At 43.7% G+C, this 16,349-nt stretch overlaps 1 protein-coding gene across 7 annotated transcripts in view; it reads right to left on the bottom strand.

Moving 5' to 3' along the window:
• NOL4 (nucleolar protein 4) overlaps positions 1-16,349 on the bottom strand; it is a 215,726-nt gene that overhangs the window by 32,533 nt on the left and 166,844 nt on the right. For 6 of the 7 annotated variants that reach the window (XM_070421204.1, XM_070421206.1, XM_070421209.1 and 3 more), the window contains one exon: positions 15,409-15,522. The exons of the other annotated variant lie outside the window; for it this stretch is intronic. In XM_070421204.1, coding sequence (XP_070277305.1) covers positions 15,409-15,522 — 114 coding nt within the window. The remainder of the gene's footprint in view (positions 1-15,408; positions 15,523-16,349) is intronic. 7 annotated transcript variants of the gene reach the window in all.

The raw sequence follows: 16,349 nt of genomic DNA, 5'->3' as shown, positions 1-16,349 counted from the left end.
ATGGGAATGAGGGCACAGTCCTGCCTGTGACCCCGGGAGCAGCTTGTGAGACACCCTGTTTCCGGTCAGGGGCGCAGTTAAATGTGGGGGCTCACTCTCCACTCCTGTTTTTCTGTCCTGGTGCCTTTGGGCTAACAAAGGGACACAGTTCTGTCTGCCCTGCAGAATCCATCCCAATAGGCTCACATTGATCTTTGTAAAGCTTTTTGAGGACGGTAGAGTGAAATGTTACATGGGGAGAGTATTTAACACCACCAGCCAGAAAAGAGAAACGGTCTGAGCCTCTTAAATTCCATAGAAGACTAACGTCACACTGAGGCCCTAGTTCCACAGTGTGTTTGTCAGCTGTGTGCCCGTGGGTGCTATCTGGCGGCTGCCTTCCCACCCACTGCTTTCAAGTGTCCCATGAGCCGTGGGCTTTCAGGGTGCTGAATCCCAGGCACCCTTCACTTTCAGAGACTAATGAACTAGTTAATTTTTTGCCTTATAAATATCTTATCATCCCAGCTTAGAGGCTCTGGCCCCATCTACAAACTAAACACATCTTGGCTACGACCGGACATAAATGTTTTCACCTACTTGGGGACCCTGAGGCTCTTTCCCTCTGAGCTCCCCACAAGTCACAGGCAATTCCGTTCCATCTGAATACAGATGGACACATGCCAAGAGGTAAAGAAATGATTTTGCTCAATTGTTTTCCTTTCATGTTTTGTACCAAAGTTCCTAATTGAGTTTGATTTATCTATAATAATAAAAGCATAATATGCTAATTAGACTGGACATCCTTCCGGACGACCTTCCGGATGAAGCCCCAGGTGCCTGCCAGTGGCCGGAGGGAAGCCCGGGTCCCAGGTGCCAGAGGGAAGCCGGTGCTGGCAGCCGAGGGAAGGAAGGCCTACTCTTGCACAAATTTCATGCATCCGGCCTCTAGTATTCATATATTCTTCACATGTTCTTACTAATATATGTATTATTTCTAATATAGCAAGTATCCTCTCAAGGGCAAAAACACGTTTTTCCAGACTGAAATACAGGAAAGAGTCCAATTTAAATAGGTTCCTTATTCCTGTTCCATTCACATAATTTTCTAGTGTACTATAAAAATGTATAGAGGAGGCAGTATCTGTGCATTCGTGTAAGTGGAAATGGGCAAAACATCTAAATACTATCTTATTTCTCACCCCAATTATTTTTTCCAAGGATTAGCAAAGCTTTAATTTTTAAAGCACAAATTTGGCAAGTATGTTCAGCTGATAAAAGACTGTAAGAATACGGTCAATCAAAGTCTTGCTACACTTCAGATGCCAAACTCAGCCGCCTCTAGGGGCCAGGCGAGGATTATACATGAGTGAAGAGATCTGGGATAGGACAGCAGGAAGTACTGGGGACAGTGGTGAACTCAAGAGCACACGCACCACTGAGAAGCGTTCAGAGGCAAACATTTTACAGCAACGTCCAGGCCAAACAAAACACTTCTGCAGTCCACCGCCCATGGGCCACCCCCACTGTACTCTTTTGACAGACTTGGGGTTAGTGCACTGAGAAATGCATGATTCAATTCTTTTTCTTTTTGCTTCTTTTCAGAAATACTGGAGCAGTGCTTTTCTGGCTTGCTGAAGCAAGTCGTGACAACTATTCCTGGAAATAACCAAAGACCTAATGAGTGTGACTCATCTTCACATGGGAGCCTGTGGCCACAGCTGTGGCCCAGCCCCAGGGTCCTCATCGGGGCTTCACGAACAGGAGCTCTCGAGTTGCTTGGTACAAAAGCACCCACTACGTTGACCTCACATCTGGGGTTGGAGGAACACGAGACCCTGGCATGTCACAAAGACAGAGTGGCAGCCCCTCTCCTGGTCCTGAGCGGGCTGCTCAGAAAGGGACGAAGGGAAGGAATTAGTGGCCAGCAGCCCCAGTCTTGTCTGGGGGTGAATTCGGGATGCTGATGTGCTTGCCTTCATTTTAAGGTGCATAAACTTTTCAGCAGTGGCCTTGCTGAAGGCCTCTGGATAGTGAATAGATCGCTGCAAATGTGCCAGTGCTCTCAGATTCAGAGGAAGGCCATAAGGGAAACAAAAGACAGATGCACAAACCGTGTTCATTTCGGTTTGATTTTAGAACAGGGTAGACACATTTAAAGCGTGGTCAGCACTTGAGAGCGAATGTATGGACAGTACTTTTCAAGAAGCAGCTCATTATTAACTGGTTTCCTACCCACCATTAAAAAGCACTTATTACAAGTCTAATCACAGACGGCCTCCATTAGGAGCTGTGCGCAGGACTGCAATGCATAACCAAGGGGTCTGTAAGAGCGCGCTCTCTCTCTCTCTTTCTCTCAAGCAGAAAAAAATTAAATCTACATAATATCCCCATCTTATACTTAACGTCACAACTAAAAATACTTAGGAAAACGCAAAAGAGTAAGGTTTTGTAGAAAGCATAGATTGTGTGGTGGGGGTGTGGAGGTACTTTACACACAGCACTTACACCTGTTTGACAGGAAGATCACAATGGAGTACATGGTTCATGAAAGAGCAAAGCGTATGTCGATAGGCAACAGGGCTAATTCTCCTCCTTTTGAATTCCAGCTTAGAATTCAAATGCTCTGAATTTCTTCATATTTTGATATAAATTTTCATTTTTTGTAAGCGTTATCTATACTATGTACACTCTGGGGGGGGGGGAGAGGGAGAGAGAGAGAGAGAGAGAGAGAGACTGACTCTATTCTAGTCTCCTGTAATTAAAAAAATGAGTAGAAATATTGTCCCTACTTGAAGTCTCTAAATAAAACTCAATGTTACCAGAGGAAAGTGGGTCCTAATATATGGTGACAGGAGGAGATTTGACTTTGGTTGTTCAGCACAGGGTACAATATACAGATCTGGTGACACAGAAACCCACACCTGAAACCTGTATGTTCATGTTGATCTATGTCACCCCAATCAATTTAATAAAATAAATAAATAAAACTCAAAGATAATTTATGTTATTTCCATTTAAAAATTGTTGAAAGCGGTTATATATTTTGCATATAATACACTTTAAATGCTAAGTCTTCAATAGTTCTGTTGGTAAATTCCTATTAGGTGTAACTCATGGGCATAAAGCCATATACACATTTCTTCAAAAAATGGAAAATTAAAATTGGAAGTTAGCTCAAGTTACGAGTTGGATTTCTTAACACACAGGAACCAGCACTTGACGACCAGGGAGATTTTCCAGAAAGCTTGCTTGGAAAACAGGGTGTGCTGGACAATCCTTGGCTAGCTAAGGAGATTAGGTGCGTGACGCCGCGGGTCCGCCCAGCCATCTCAGCAGGGGCTGGTGACAGAGAGGCTACCCAGGAAGGAGGTGTGAGAGGTCCTCAAGTCAAGCAGCCCAGTCCCTCAGACTCTGAGGGAGACTGGCAGATGAAGACAGGCAGGCTGAACGGATAAAGACTGAAGGGGACGGAATGAGAGAAGAATGACCCCTGGCACAGCTGGAGATGCAGAGAGAGAGAGGGCAGAGCTGACTGAGGCCAGCCGACCAGATGTTCTTGGGCAGGAAGGGCCCAGGGCGGCAGGGAGGACAGAGTTGGGGCCACAGATAATGATTCTCAGGCTTGAAATCAAATGGAATGTATCCTTCTGGGCTTTGAACTTGTTGGTACCTAGCAACCTTTTTTTTTTTAAATCCCATTTCTCTCTTTTGGAATGGGTATACTATGCCTATTGCAGGAACTATATAGAAGTGTCTCTTCATATACAGTGCATGGACTTAGATTAGATTGGGTGTAGTCTCAATTTCTGTGCCATTCAGGTGAACGTACTTTCTGTTTTTAAACATTCTAAAGATCTATAACAATAAAAGCATAATATGCTAATTAGACTGGACAACCTTCCGGAGGAAGCCATGGCTGCAAGGGAAGCCAGGGTCCCGGGTGCCTGCCAGCGGCTGGAGGAAAGCCCTGGTCCTGGGTGCCAGAGGGAAGCGGGTGCCGGCAGCCGGGGGAAGGAAGGCCTACTCTTGCACGAATTTCATGCATCAGGCCTCTAGTAAGTTAACATAATAATACACTAAATTTTACATATTATCGTGTCCACACAAATTGTGCTTCTGAGCTTTTTTAAAAGTCTCCTAAAGCAATTTAAATTCTCAATCTTAAATTTAGTTTATCATGAATTGTTTATTATATATGCATTTTTTTTTTGTAATATGAAATGCTGGTTTGAAATTGCTATAGAGTCAATATATTAATTTTCCTTAAGCTTTAAGCAAAAACAAAATATTCCTACTTTGATTATACTTCTATTTTTTCTTTGTCAGTAGCATTATTTATATTTTCATTAGCTAAAAAAAAATGTGAAAAAGATGCAATTTTTTGCCTTCCCCTAAAGGTAACAATTACATGTTGACCGAGAAACAAAGGGGGAGAAAAAAATACCCTCAAGGATATGGATATACTAACACCCACATCTTATAACCCTTACCTGATGCCTGCTCCAGAATTCCATAAGGTTTAGTAAACATTTAGAAATTCTTTAAGATTATGATTTAGAATATACAGGGTCTCTGTTGATCATAGTATTAGGATTTTAATTTTTTTGTTGTTTTAGGTAAAATCATCCAAGATTGGCATGCATCTTACTTATCACTGGAACAGAACTCACTTTTTTCCTTGCTAAAAATTAGGCAGTTGTCAACAGTTTATCTGAATGTTTAGATTGTGCATGCATTAATATTTGTAACTGCTTACAAGATATGACTACATAATGATATGCTATTTAATGTTGCTCTGTTTATAAAACATGACTCATAATGATACATTATTTCATGTTGCTATTAAGACTTCAGTTTGGGGAGGACATGTCCACATTAGTGTGAAATTTAGCCTACTAAACCAAAAGCACCATTTCAAAACCACAAATGAGTACCCCAGCAATGATCCCAAAGCTTCCTTTTGTAACATATTGATACTCTCTAGTTTTATGTGGAAACTAGAGGCCCGGTGCACAAATTTGTGCACAGGTGGGTTCCGGCCAGTCCTCCGCATTGGGCCAATTGGGCCAGGCCAGCTGGGGTGGGGGAGAAGTCACGGGTGGTTGGCTGGCCAGCCCCATCCCCGATTGGGATGGGAGGGGCAATCGGGGGCTGGGCCAGCCAGGGGAGGGGCTGGGGCTTGCCCCGCCCCCTGGTCAAACTCCAGGTGGAGCTCCCAGTCAAGGGGACAATTTGCATATTAGCCTTTTATTATATAGGATAATGTATTTATATATATGCATACCTTTTTTATTATTATTTTCTTTTAATCCTCACCTGAGGATATTTTTTCCATTGATTTTGTGTGTGTATGTGAAAGTGGAAGAGAGGGAGGAGGGGGAGAGAGAGAGAAACATCTACATTAGAGAGACACATAGATTGATTGTTTCCATACATGCCCCGACCAGGGCCAGGGATTGAACCTGCCACCAAGTATGTGCCATTGGCCAGAAATCAAACCCAGGACCCTTTGGTCTGTGGGCCAATGCTCTAATCACTGGGAAAAACTGGCCAAGGCATGTAGACCTTTTTATACATAGCTTTTCTAAAAAATATATATTTTATTGATTTTTTACAGAGAGGAAGGGAGAGGGATAGAGAGTTAGAAACATCGATGAGAGAGGAACATCGATCAGCTGCCTCCTGCACACTCCCCACTGGAGATGTGCCCGCAACCAAGGTACATGCCCTTGACCAGAATCGAACCTGGGACCCTTCAGTCCGCAGGCCGATGCTCTATCCGCTGAGCCAAACTGGTCAGGGCTATACATAGCTTTTAAGAGTTCTCTTTTGTGTATAAGACATAGACATAGCAGGCACATGTATATGTTTGTGAATAAGTAAAGAGTAAATAAGTATAAGTCATTTATTTGCTGAGTACAGACACAGCACACATAGCTTAAAAAAGAAAAGAAAAACTACACCCAGCTTACAGCACCCCAACCTTTCTCTCCTCAGTAACACTTTAAAATAGCTTCTCCCCAAGGAACAAGAGCCTAGATGCACAGTATCTACCTATGGTCTGTGCCTTTAAACCTGGACTTCTCATGGAACGAGTTCTGAAACATCAGATAAGCGCAGAATAGAGGAGAAGGACGGCCACCACTAAGGAACAGCATACAAACTTGAATATTAATGTTCCATATGTTGCATTTAGGGCGGAACTTCCCCCACAGCTGGGGTCGCACTGGTGACAAGCTGTGCAGCCGGCCTGCTGCTATGACAACTACAGGGGCAAGTGGCGGGTCAGCTCCCGGCATGTGTCTCGCTGTAATTGCTTTGCCAGAAACCTAAAAGCTGACGCCTTTTCACAGCGAACGGTGAAAAGCAGCCGTGTCCAAAGAACAAAATGTGAGACGTTCTCCGTCCCCTCCCAGCCTACCCCTCTGGTTCCTACCACACTGTCTTGTGATTTTCTCTATCCGATGCTAAAACTGTGTTCACCAGGCCGTCCGACAACATTTCGAGTCGCAATGTTAATTCCGGTGATTCCTGCTCCATTCGGCCACACCTTACTTATGTTTCTCAGGAAGCTTTCCTATTGTGTTAGCCGGCACCTCATTAGAAGGCTCTCTCCTTCCCTGAAACCAACCTTCTTGCCATGCTACGTCCAGCCGCATATGGATTACTTATTGAGCGGTTACCCCATTCCCAGTACATAACTAGGAATCTTTGGGGGCTCAGAGTAATGAAAAGCCCAAGATGTTTCAGTTCTACAGCGTGATACAAATGGTAGAGCCTTATTCGGAGACACGTGGGGGCCACTGCAATGCTGCATGGGATTCACAATGGAGTCCTGGCATACGTTGTCTCCATAGAGAGCGAGGAGAGGGACTCGGCTTTGTGGGCTGAGATCTGCTCCAGGAGGGGCTCCTTAAGGCAGGTACCCTTTAAGGTGGGCGGGCAAACAGACACAAGCAGAGGGGGAGCCACACAAGGCCCGGGCTGCAGACTGGTGGGCAGGGTCAGGATGCCCTTAGATAGCGGTTCTCAACCTGTGGGTCGCGACCCCTTTGGGGGTCGAATGACCCTTTCACAGGGGTCGCCTTAGACCATCAGAAAACACATAATTACATATTGTTTTCGTGATTAATCACTATGCTTTAATTATGTTCGATTTGTAACAATGAAAATACATCCTGCCTATCAGATATTTACATTACGATTCATCACAGTAGCAACATTATAGTTATGAAGTAGCAACGAAAATAATTTTATGGTTGGGGGTCACCACAACATGAGGAACTGTATTAAAGGGTCGCGGCATTAGGAAGGTTGAGAACCACTGCCCTTAGAGGATTAAGAATCCTGCTCTACACCCACCTCCCTCTACATCCTCAAACTGGCATTGATACAGACAGAGAGCAGGAACAACCATGGGGACCTGCATTCCTCCAGTGTAATTTTTTGTCATAAGTAGTGATAGTGATGACATACACCTCACTGAGTTTTGGGCAAATATACGTGAGAAAATTTACGGGAGGTCAACATTAACATACAAGATAATACACCTGCAATAGTGTAGTGATATATGTATGCTTCCCATACATACGCTGACTTACTTCCCAAATATAGTTGAGCGGACACTTTGAGTAATGAAGACGCTAGAATTTAAAATTGAATCAGGGTATTTGAAATGGTTTCAAAAAACTTTGTTCTTAGAAAATAAAATGATCAAATAACTAACAAAAGAATAGCTCAATAAACTAATTTAATGTCAAAAAAAGTATAGAAAGGATTCTGTAGTTTTTAAAACTACCTCAAGTGCAGAATCCTACATAAAGGATTAAAGAAGACACATGGATACCTGGGAAGTTCCCTAGAAAGTATGACAGCTTCATTGGCCTTCTCTAATTTGCTTCATTGGCAATAACAACTGATAGAAAAATGCAATGGAATCATGTGACCTCCTGGGTTCTGCATCCCAAAGAGCATTCAAACCCTTGCATGTTCGAATATCTGATGGCATATGATTTGCAATTTATGAAGCATTCTGAGTTTCATTACTCAGAACATTACCCTGAAGTCAAAAGGTAGCTAAATTCTTTGTGCTGTATTGGTCTTTTTTTTTTTTTAAGAGAAATTCTGTTTCTAATGAAATATGGAAAAATCACAGAAGAAGGAATGAAGAAGGAGAATCTAAATTGAAAAAATAGTAGTTGTCAGGCCTGTTTCTTATATAAAATAAATTCATTTAATTAAGTGGTGTATAAGGTCCTCAGTAGCTCTAATTTTTAAAAATGAATCTAATATGTCCCAGTTGTAAAAATGTTAATTTAATCATGTGCAAAAGGAGGCTCTTCTGAAAAGCTGTGCATTAGTAATCCCCAACTGGAGCGACTTGTGTGGATGCCCACGTGTATATCTAGGACACCCCCACACTGCTCCCCAGGCCTGACTCACAGGCTCCCCTCCTCACACGCCTCAAGCCCTCCCACCAGAAAGCAGTTATGTAGCAGAGATGGAGTAATAACCAATGGGAAAGACACTGGTAAAGAGCTTTAACTACTGCATTTGATGGAAATCTTAATGCCTCTGGGATTTAGATAAACTTCTCTCTTGCATCCACCTATTTTATTAAGTTTATAGTCACAGCTCTGACCTCTTTTGAACTTCGGCTCGCCGCCCTCTTTCCAGCACCAAGCCTTAAGCCTCACGCAGCTTTTCTAGAGGATTTGGGAACTGGAGGCCACACACAAACCCCAGGGACGAAAGAAGTGACTGTGCCTGCCACGTGCTGAGGTGCCGAGTGTCCGTGAGCGGCAGGGCCAGACGCACTGTATGTTTCCTAAAAAAAACGAACACCCAAACCAACAAACCACAAAGAGCCCAGGGTGTTACTAGAGAAGTGTTTCATGAGAAGTTGGCTCTGAATGTAGGAAATCTTACCGGACTTCCCATGTAATTGCTTAAGTTACAGTGCTGTCCCCATCCTGCTTACCTTCTCGGCAAACGTGAAAAGGGGACAGATGAGTGTGGCTTGGTGTTCGATCTACAGAAGCATCAGGTTTCTCTTGAGAGAGCAGGTAAGGACTCTTAGAAAACTGCTCTGCATAAACTCTTAAAGCAGCCAGAGCCATTTTTCCTTACACCCGATGAGCAGGATGCAAATAAAAACAAGTACAGGCTGTCCTTTAGTCATCTAAAAACCACTGGTTGAAGCAAAGGGAAAATTTTAAAAATATACTGTTGACAAGGCAAAGAAAACATGACGGGGCGTCTTTGTGAAGGTGAGGAACTTGGGAGATTGAGCCATTTTGGCAAAATTGATCGGAAAAGGTCAGCATTGCTGGCAAGCGAATCAGAATGTCAGGCGCCCTTCGACATCAGGGAAAAGAGGCAAATCGCCAAGAGAGCAAGCTGACCTCCTGGGGATTCGCTCCCGCACGGACTCTGTAAGACCACCTGTCCTGGCACCTGTTCTCATATAAAATAAAATTTATACCCAGGCCTAGGGCTGCCGCTCAGATGCCGTTAACAGATGGACCCATCATTGAAACTTATGGTCAGAAGCCTTTTGTTATAAAGATGCCCCGATATTTTAGAAAGAGTTCCACTAAAAATGAAAGCGAAATCGATGCCATTATAATTAACCTCGTTATAAACAGCAGGAAAGACACAAAGGGAAGGCCAGATGTTACAGGCATGTTACTGGGGCAGCTTCATCCGGAAGCTAAAGCCTTACTCTCCCCAGGGAGCTACCAGTCTATTCTCCCGGGATCGCGGGGGAAGGGACCGGACAGGGAGGACAATAGACGCAGGCCCAGTAAAGTTGGGGTGACATCTGGAAGGTCCTTGGCTGTCAGTCCCACCTGGGAACAGGTCATTGGCCAGAACGGGCGTGGCCACCGCAAGGGCATGAAATTGGGGACATTTAATCTCTAAAAGGAATCTGCGCTCTGGGGCTCTTGTGCTTTTTGGTTCCTCTCATGCTCCTGGGGCTACTGCTCGGGGCGCGCTCTCCTGCATTCACCCCAACACCGCGGACTGGTGGGCTGCAGCCAGCCTGATGGGGAACTGGACCCGGCGCCAGCACTAACGGAAGCTCCGGACCCTGGCTTTGCCTCTAGCTCTGCTGAGACCCAGCAGCACTCCCATGCCGGGAAGGGGACCTCGGGAACCCAGGGATGCACTTCCACACAAATGAGATCATGCAGCCCTTTTCCTGAGCTAGCCTAAGGGCTCCACCCCGAGAACCCATGTGGAGCGGACACCCCGTCACTCTGATCACAAAAGCATTTTAAAAGGCGGCAGTCAATGGACACAGACACCAGGGGGGGTGAGGGCATGAGTGGAGGGGTGGAGGGAGGGCAATGGGGGGAGAAGGACACATATGTAATACCTTAATCAATAAAGAAAAAGAAAGGCGGCAGTCCTCAGCTGCCTGGAAGACCAGCTCTCCAGAAGCCCTGCTCTCCTAAGTGCTGGGTAACGGGGCAGCATGCGTGTCTCGTGGCCGCGGTCCCCCATGAACCGTGCCAAACACCTGTCTCTGCAGGAAGCACAGTTCCATTTGCCTGGCTATTGCATTAGCTAATTTTATAAAAACTTTGTGACTATGACTAAATTTCCCCAATACATAAAACATTATTTTTTCCAGAGTAACTAATGGGTTTTAACATGGTTAAAGAGAAGAGACAGGGCAAGGAATGAACAGATTATGAGAAAACAAATTACAAAAAAAGGAATATATTAGCATAAACCAAATATGTCAGATTCTTCATTTATCTGCTAAGCCTAAAAATAAGTGGTTGTAAAACAAGTGATATTAATGAAAATGCTGTCTTCATGGAGAACCTAGGAAACCATATGTTCCCCTGACTTTGGCACTGAGAAGTGTATCAACATAACATGTTGAATTTCTCTGTCTGAATTCAAACCACCTACTCACGTACTGACATTTATCAACTTGAAATTAACAACACCCTAAGCTAAAGATGTGCCCAAAGTTTTAAAAAAATAATTTCTATAAAAATGTGGGAGAATTCTCAATGAAGCCAGAATACAAATGAGCAACAGAAAGGCAAAAAAAAAAAAATCAGAAATTGAGCCTGGTTCCTACTTTCTCCCCCAAACCCATACATGTCACCCAAAAGAAATGAAGTTTCCAGATTCAGAGTCCTGTCCATAAAAGAGGGAAACGGTTGGCCAGGCTGGTATGTTCTAGTTCAGTGATGGCGAACCTTTTGAGCTCGGCGTGTCAGCATTTTGAAAAACCCTAACTTAACTCTGGTGCCGTGTCACATATAGAAATTTTTTGATATTTGCAACCATAGAAAAACAAACACTTATATTTTTGCTATTTATTTTATATATTTAAATGCCATTTAACAAAGAAAAACCAAGCAAAAAAATGAGTTCGCGTGTCGCCTCTGACATGCATGTCATAGGTTCGCCATCACTGTTCTAGTTGGTTGAATGTTGTCCCATGCACACAGAGGTTGCTGGTTTGATTCCCTGCCTCTGTATAGTTAGTTAAATTGTCACCAAGAACATTGAGATCTCTTTGTTTTTGAGGAAAAAGTAATGAAACAGCAAAGGCAGAGAAAAAGACCATCTTTTCACATGTGCGGTGTCACAGAATTATGAAAGGGAAGGCTGACATTGCCCATCTTTTTGAAATGTCAGAGTGTGGAACAATTTCCTAGATAGGTTAAAAAGTCTAGGTTTTCATGTGAACAGAAACGTGATGCTGAATATATTCTGCAACGCGCTGCAGACTGACCTCAGCTCTGAGATACTGGATTCCTGATGGAGCAAGAGGTGCCGTCCTGGCCCCGGGCCTGCTGCAGGGCCGAGGCTGCATGATAACACGCCTCCTCCGGATCCTGGCCGAGGTGGGCTTGCAGGAAAGGCGCTTCGCCCGTCCACAGCACCTCTCATGTGCACAGGTAGAAGAGCTTTATCAAATGCACCTGATTCATCAAGCTTCACAAACTCAGAAGGGCATACACACTTACAGCCCTACCTGAGGCTCACCACAGGCGGCCAGCAGGCAGGCGTGCGGCTCAATAGAACCCAGGTTTTAACTGTCCAGGTTTTGGACCCTCAAGTACCTACAGAAAGACAGGGGTCAGTGACGAATCTCTGAGTCACCGGCAAAGTCCAAGACTCGTGAGTTGGGTTAAGAATGCTCACGGCCAAAGATGATCTCCTTGCCAACCCTCAAGAACTCTGGCTGCTTCTACCTGTGCAAAGAGAGGGTTTGGGTCCCATCAGGAGAGGATGCCCCACCGCCATGCTGTGGTGGGAGTGCAGAATCCCCAGCAGAAGCCTCTGTGTGGCATGTCCAATGAGATCTGTAGAATTCACAGTAAGGAGTAGTGTAGACATTTTAAAGTAAAACTCCCTCAGGAAGCCAGCACTCTCAGTGCATGACCAGTTTCTGAGGATGCGAAGCACTTTGGGAAGGTGGGAACCTCGGTCAAGCGCATATTGAGATAGAAACATCATCTCGAAGTAACTCTGCTCGCTGGGGAGGCCTGTTGCTATGAAGAAGGAAAAGTCTCTGAATAAAGCAGAGAGTTTTCCAACAGAAGCCACACTGCCAAAAACACTGAGCAGAGACACAGATGGGACGAGACTGAAGAGTTGGTTCCTGAACATGGGTTTTCCCTCAATGAACACAACACAAAGGGACAGGGTCGCGGAGAGATGGCAAGTGTCAGCCTCAAGCCATATGAACTTATACCGGACTTGCTCACGCAGTTGAGCAATCCTGTACGAACCGCCCGACTTCTCTAGGCCTCAGCTCCCTCCTCTGTAAATGAGAATAATGATGCCTGCTTTCATGGGGTTGTTGAAAATGCTACATGAGAGAAACGTCTGTAAAGTGCCTATCAGATTTCTCACAAATCCTAAGATGTATTTTTTTGTCATTCCTTCCGTATCTCTCATGAATCCTACACCGAGCCCTCGCAGGGCCTGGAAAGAGCACTGCTTTGGGGTGATACTGGACATCCCGCCTTCCCAGGTGACAGAGCCTGGCCATGAACGAGCACTGTGTCTGAGGACGGAGAAGAAATGGCTCCTATGGGAAGTAGGGTGAAGGCCAACTGGTCCCCACCCATTCCTGTCCCTACTCCCAGGACAGTAGTAAGAAGCCACACTCCTCATGATTGTGAGCAGTTTTTCTTCAATGGGTAGAAGCTCCAGGAAGCAAATGGGAGCCCAGTGAAAGACCATGGGAATGACGCCAGCTGTCTGCCAACAGCACATGCGCTGCAGTAACAAGCAGGCCTTTAGTGCTGGGGGTGGTATTGCCCCACCACTTGAGGTACACAAGCAAATGGTGGATATCATACATCTTTAAACTATGAAACATACTGTGCTTTCACATGCACTGCCTTCTTAAATCCTCAAGATAAATCTATGTGTTTGATATTCACATGCCGATTTCACAGATTAGGCCAACAGTGGTCAGTAATTGACCACATAGTGGGGGATGAACAGCTTTGGGGGATATTACAGAATGATGTCATAGGTACTACTTAACGTGAATCAGTCATAACAACTCTATATGTGACTGACACAATGCAGGAATATTGTAGAGTGTAGACTAAATGGCTATATGGCAAGACGATAACCAGGAGAGCCCACTGAATCCCAGAATCCTGCCACTGAAATTTCTAGAATTATAATCTCTCAAATAGACCGAGTCTGATTTTAAAACTCCTATGAAAGAGATAGTACAAATAATGCTTTTTTTAGTTTTACTTATATTGATGCAACAGAAAAGCTAGGATATCAGTTAAAATCATCTTTTCTAGGCTGATTTATTAATACTTACTATGTGCCCTGCAAAATGCTAAGTACATAATATAAATCTGTCAATCTGTCATTTAGAGTTCTCATAACAACCCTATAGGACTAATACTGCTATCTTGTTATCTTGCATATGAAGAAATAGAGGTAGAGAGAATTGAAATAGTTTTCTGAAAGTTACGCAATTAGTAAGAGTAGAGCTGAGACTCAAAACCAGATGTATTTAACTCCAAAATGTGTAATCTCAATCACTACATGAGGTGGTAGGATTGGGCAAAAGTAGGCCTACCATTGTTCATATGAAAATAATACAATAATAAATAATAATACAAGAATAAACTCTATTTTGCATGCTCACAACTGTAAGCCTACTTTTGCCCCACCATTTATAGTTCTATAACTCATTTTAATATAAAGTTTAGAATTATAATAATGATAAAAGTCTCAACTGAGAACATGAATATGTGAATAAACACTTAGCAAAGAATTATTAGCAAATTCAAAGTTAGTTTTTTCATATGTAAATTTTATCTGAAGCCAATACTATTTTTTATTTAACTACAGGCTTCATCTTTTGCATTGTTTAAAATTATTAACACATGCCATATTAATAACAGGTATATTAAATTTATAATAATGCCATTCTGAAACACTTTTCAATATTGAAGCCTGGAATAGAAAAACATTTATTTTTATTTTTCTATTTTCTTTGGCTCACAGGAAAAACAAAATTGGATTAACAATTTAATCTTCCCAACCCAATCTCAATTAGAAATATGAAGCACACCATCATTTGTTGTAAAAATAATTTAAAAGTAAGAATACAGCACACTTCTATGTGCAATACTTACATTATGGGTAATATTTAAATTCTGTGCTATAATTTAATTTTGTATTATGGATAATTAAGGAAGAGGGCTAGAGAGAAAAATAAAACAAAGACAGACATACCAGACACAAGAAGGGGAGACAGACAGATGTAGATAAAGCGAGGGAGAAACTGAGTGAAACCCCAGGGAACAATGAACAAAAGATACTCACACCCACACCCCCCGGACGTCCTCCCTGAGGAAAGGGACACAGGAGTGGACACGTGACGGCACGTAGTGAATGATTCACAAATGAGGAAGTGAGCCGGGGATATGGACCTCCATTATGGCATGTTCCCACGTCATGGACATCCCATCGGCCCCATGATGTTGTGCTCTCGCCACCCCCAGCGCAACATGCCGCCACTTCGCAGCTGGGCCACAGGGATCACAAGACAAGTTGATGCTCATGAAGAATGAACACAATCAGGTCCTTAGCATAACCAACCAGGAACACTGACAACAGTATTGTAAGTGATCACTTAGGACCCGGTACTTGACCAACCAGCCTTCAGAGAGGATGCCATACAGAATTGTAACCCATCCATTTACAACTGTCCGGTTCCCACCACAGAACATCTGGGCTGTTAGGTCTCCATGGCGCTCACGAACCTTCAGTGTCAAGTTTAAGTTCTTATCGGGAAGACACAAAAGCCCCGTCTTCCTGAACTGCAACACCCACCCATTCCGCTTGTACAGGAGGCTCAGCGAGCCGCACGCGCTGGCTGGGTGCCCGGCCCACGCCGCGCAGTACCTGCTGCTTCTCCAGGCGCATCCTCTTGGCAGCATTTCTGCTCTCGCTCTCACAGGCCGAGGCCAGGATGCTCTCTGCAACTGCTGAGGTAAGGTGGGAAGGGATAGGTCGCGACTACAAAAGAAGAGAGAGAGAGAGAACGTGAACAAATTATTAACAGTATCACCCAGAGGCCCACGCTCCGCTCAGGAGAGCTCACGGCACGTGCAGGAGCATCCATTTATTCCAACTTACTTAAATAAAAGAGGAAATGGACATTGCAAAGATGGAAAATGAACGCTAGTTAGAGGGAAGGCTCCGGGTGCGATACAGATCCATCATTCATTCCCAGAACTCCACTGTGGCGAGGACTTCGTCTGGCCTAGGCCATGAAGCTGGAGTTTGAGGGGCAGTGAAGAGAGTGCTGACTGGGCTTAGCAAATAAGACAAGTCCTTCAGTTCTTTCATGACACATGACACAGCCAAACAACAACAAGTGACAGGGCTGGAACGGAGCTGGAAAAACCTGACAGACACTCAGACCATGTCAAACAACATCCACATGAAATATTTATGAAGACTGACAGTCTAAGTTGGGACCAGTGATATGATTAAATCCTTTAAAAAGGAATTCAGTTTAGATACAAACTAAAAAGCAGTACTAAAACAATTCTGATACAACAAAAATGTGATGTTTTAGATGTGAGATGTATTCGTGCCTACGTGTTTTATTTCTAAAATGTGAGTTAATATCAATTTAACAGGCACATCCATCTTCTATGTAGCCCACATAGAAATTAACACCCCAAACCAAGCTCCTAATTAATTACCAGTTGTTTTCAACTCTTATCATTTGTGATAATCAAGGAAGTTTTTCATCTCTTTTCCGATAATTACATTCAAAATCATCTAACTGAAAGATGAAGTCCTTAGTGACACTAAACAGTTTTTTTTAAATGAAG

The sequence above is a fragment of the Myotis yumanensis genome, unplaced genomic scaffold (assembly GCF_028538775.1).
Source record: "Myotis yumanensis isolate MYYU_CA2020_CCGP unplaced genomic scaffold, mMyoYum1.0.hap1 SCAF_7, whole genome shotgun sequence".
In the NCBI taxonomy this organism is placed as follows: Eukaryota; Metazoa; Chordata; class Mammalia; order Chiroptera; family Vespertilionidae; genus Myotis; species Myotis yumanensis.
The sequence above is the reverse complement of the archived record's forward strand: the minus strand, read 5'-3'. Positions and strand labels throughout refer to the sequence as shown.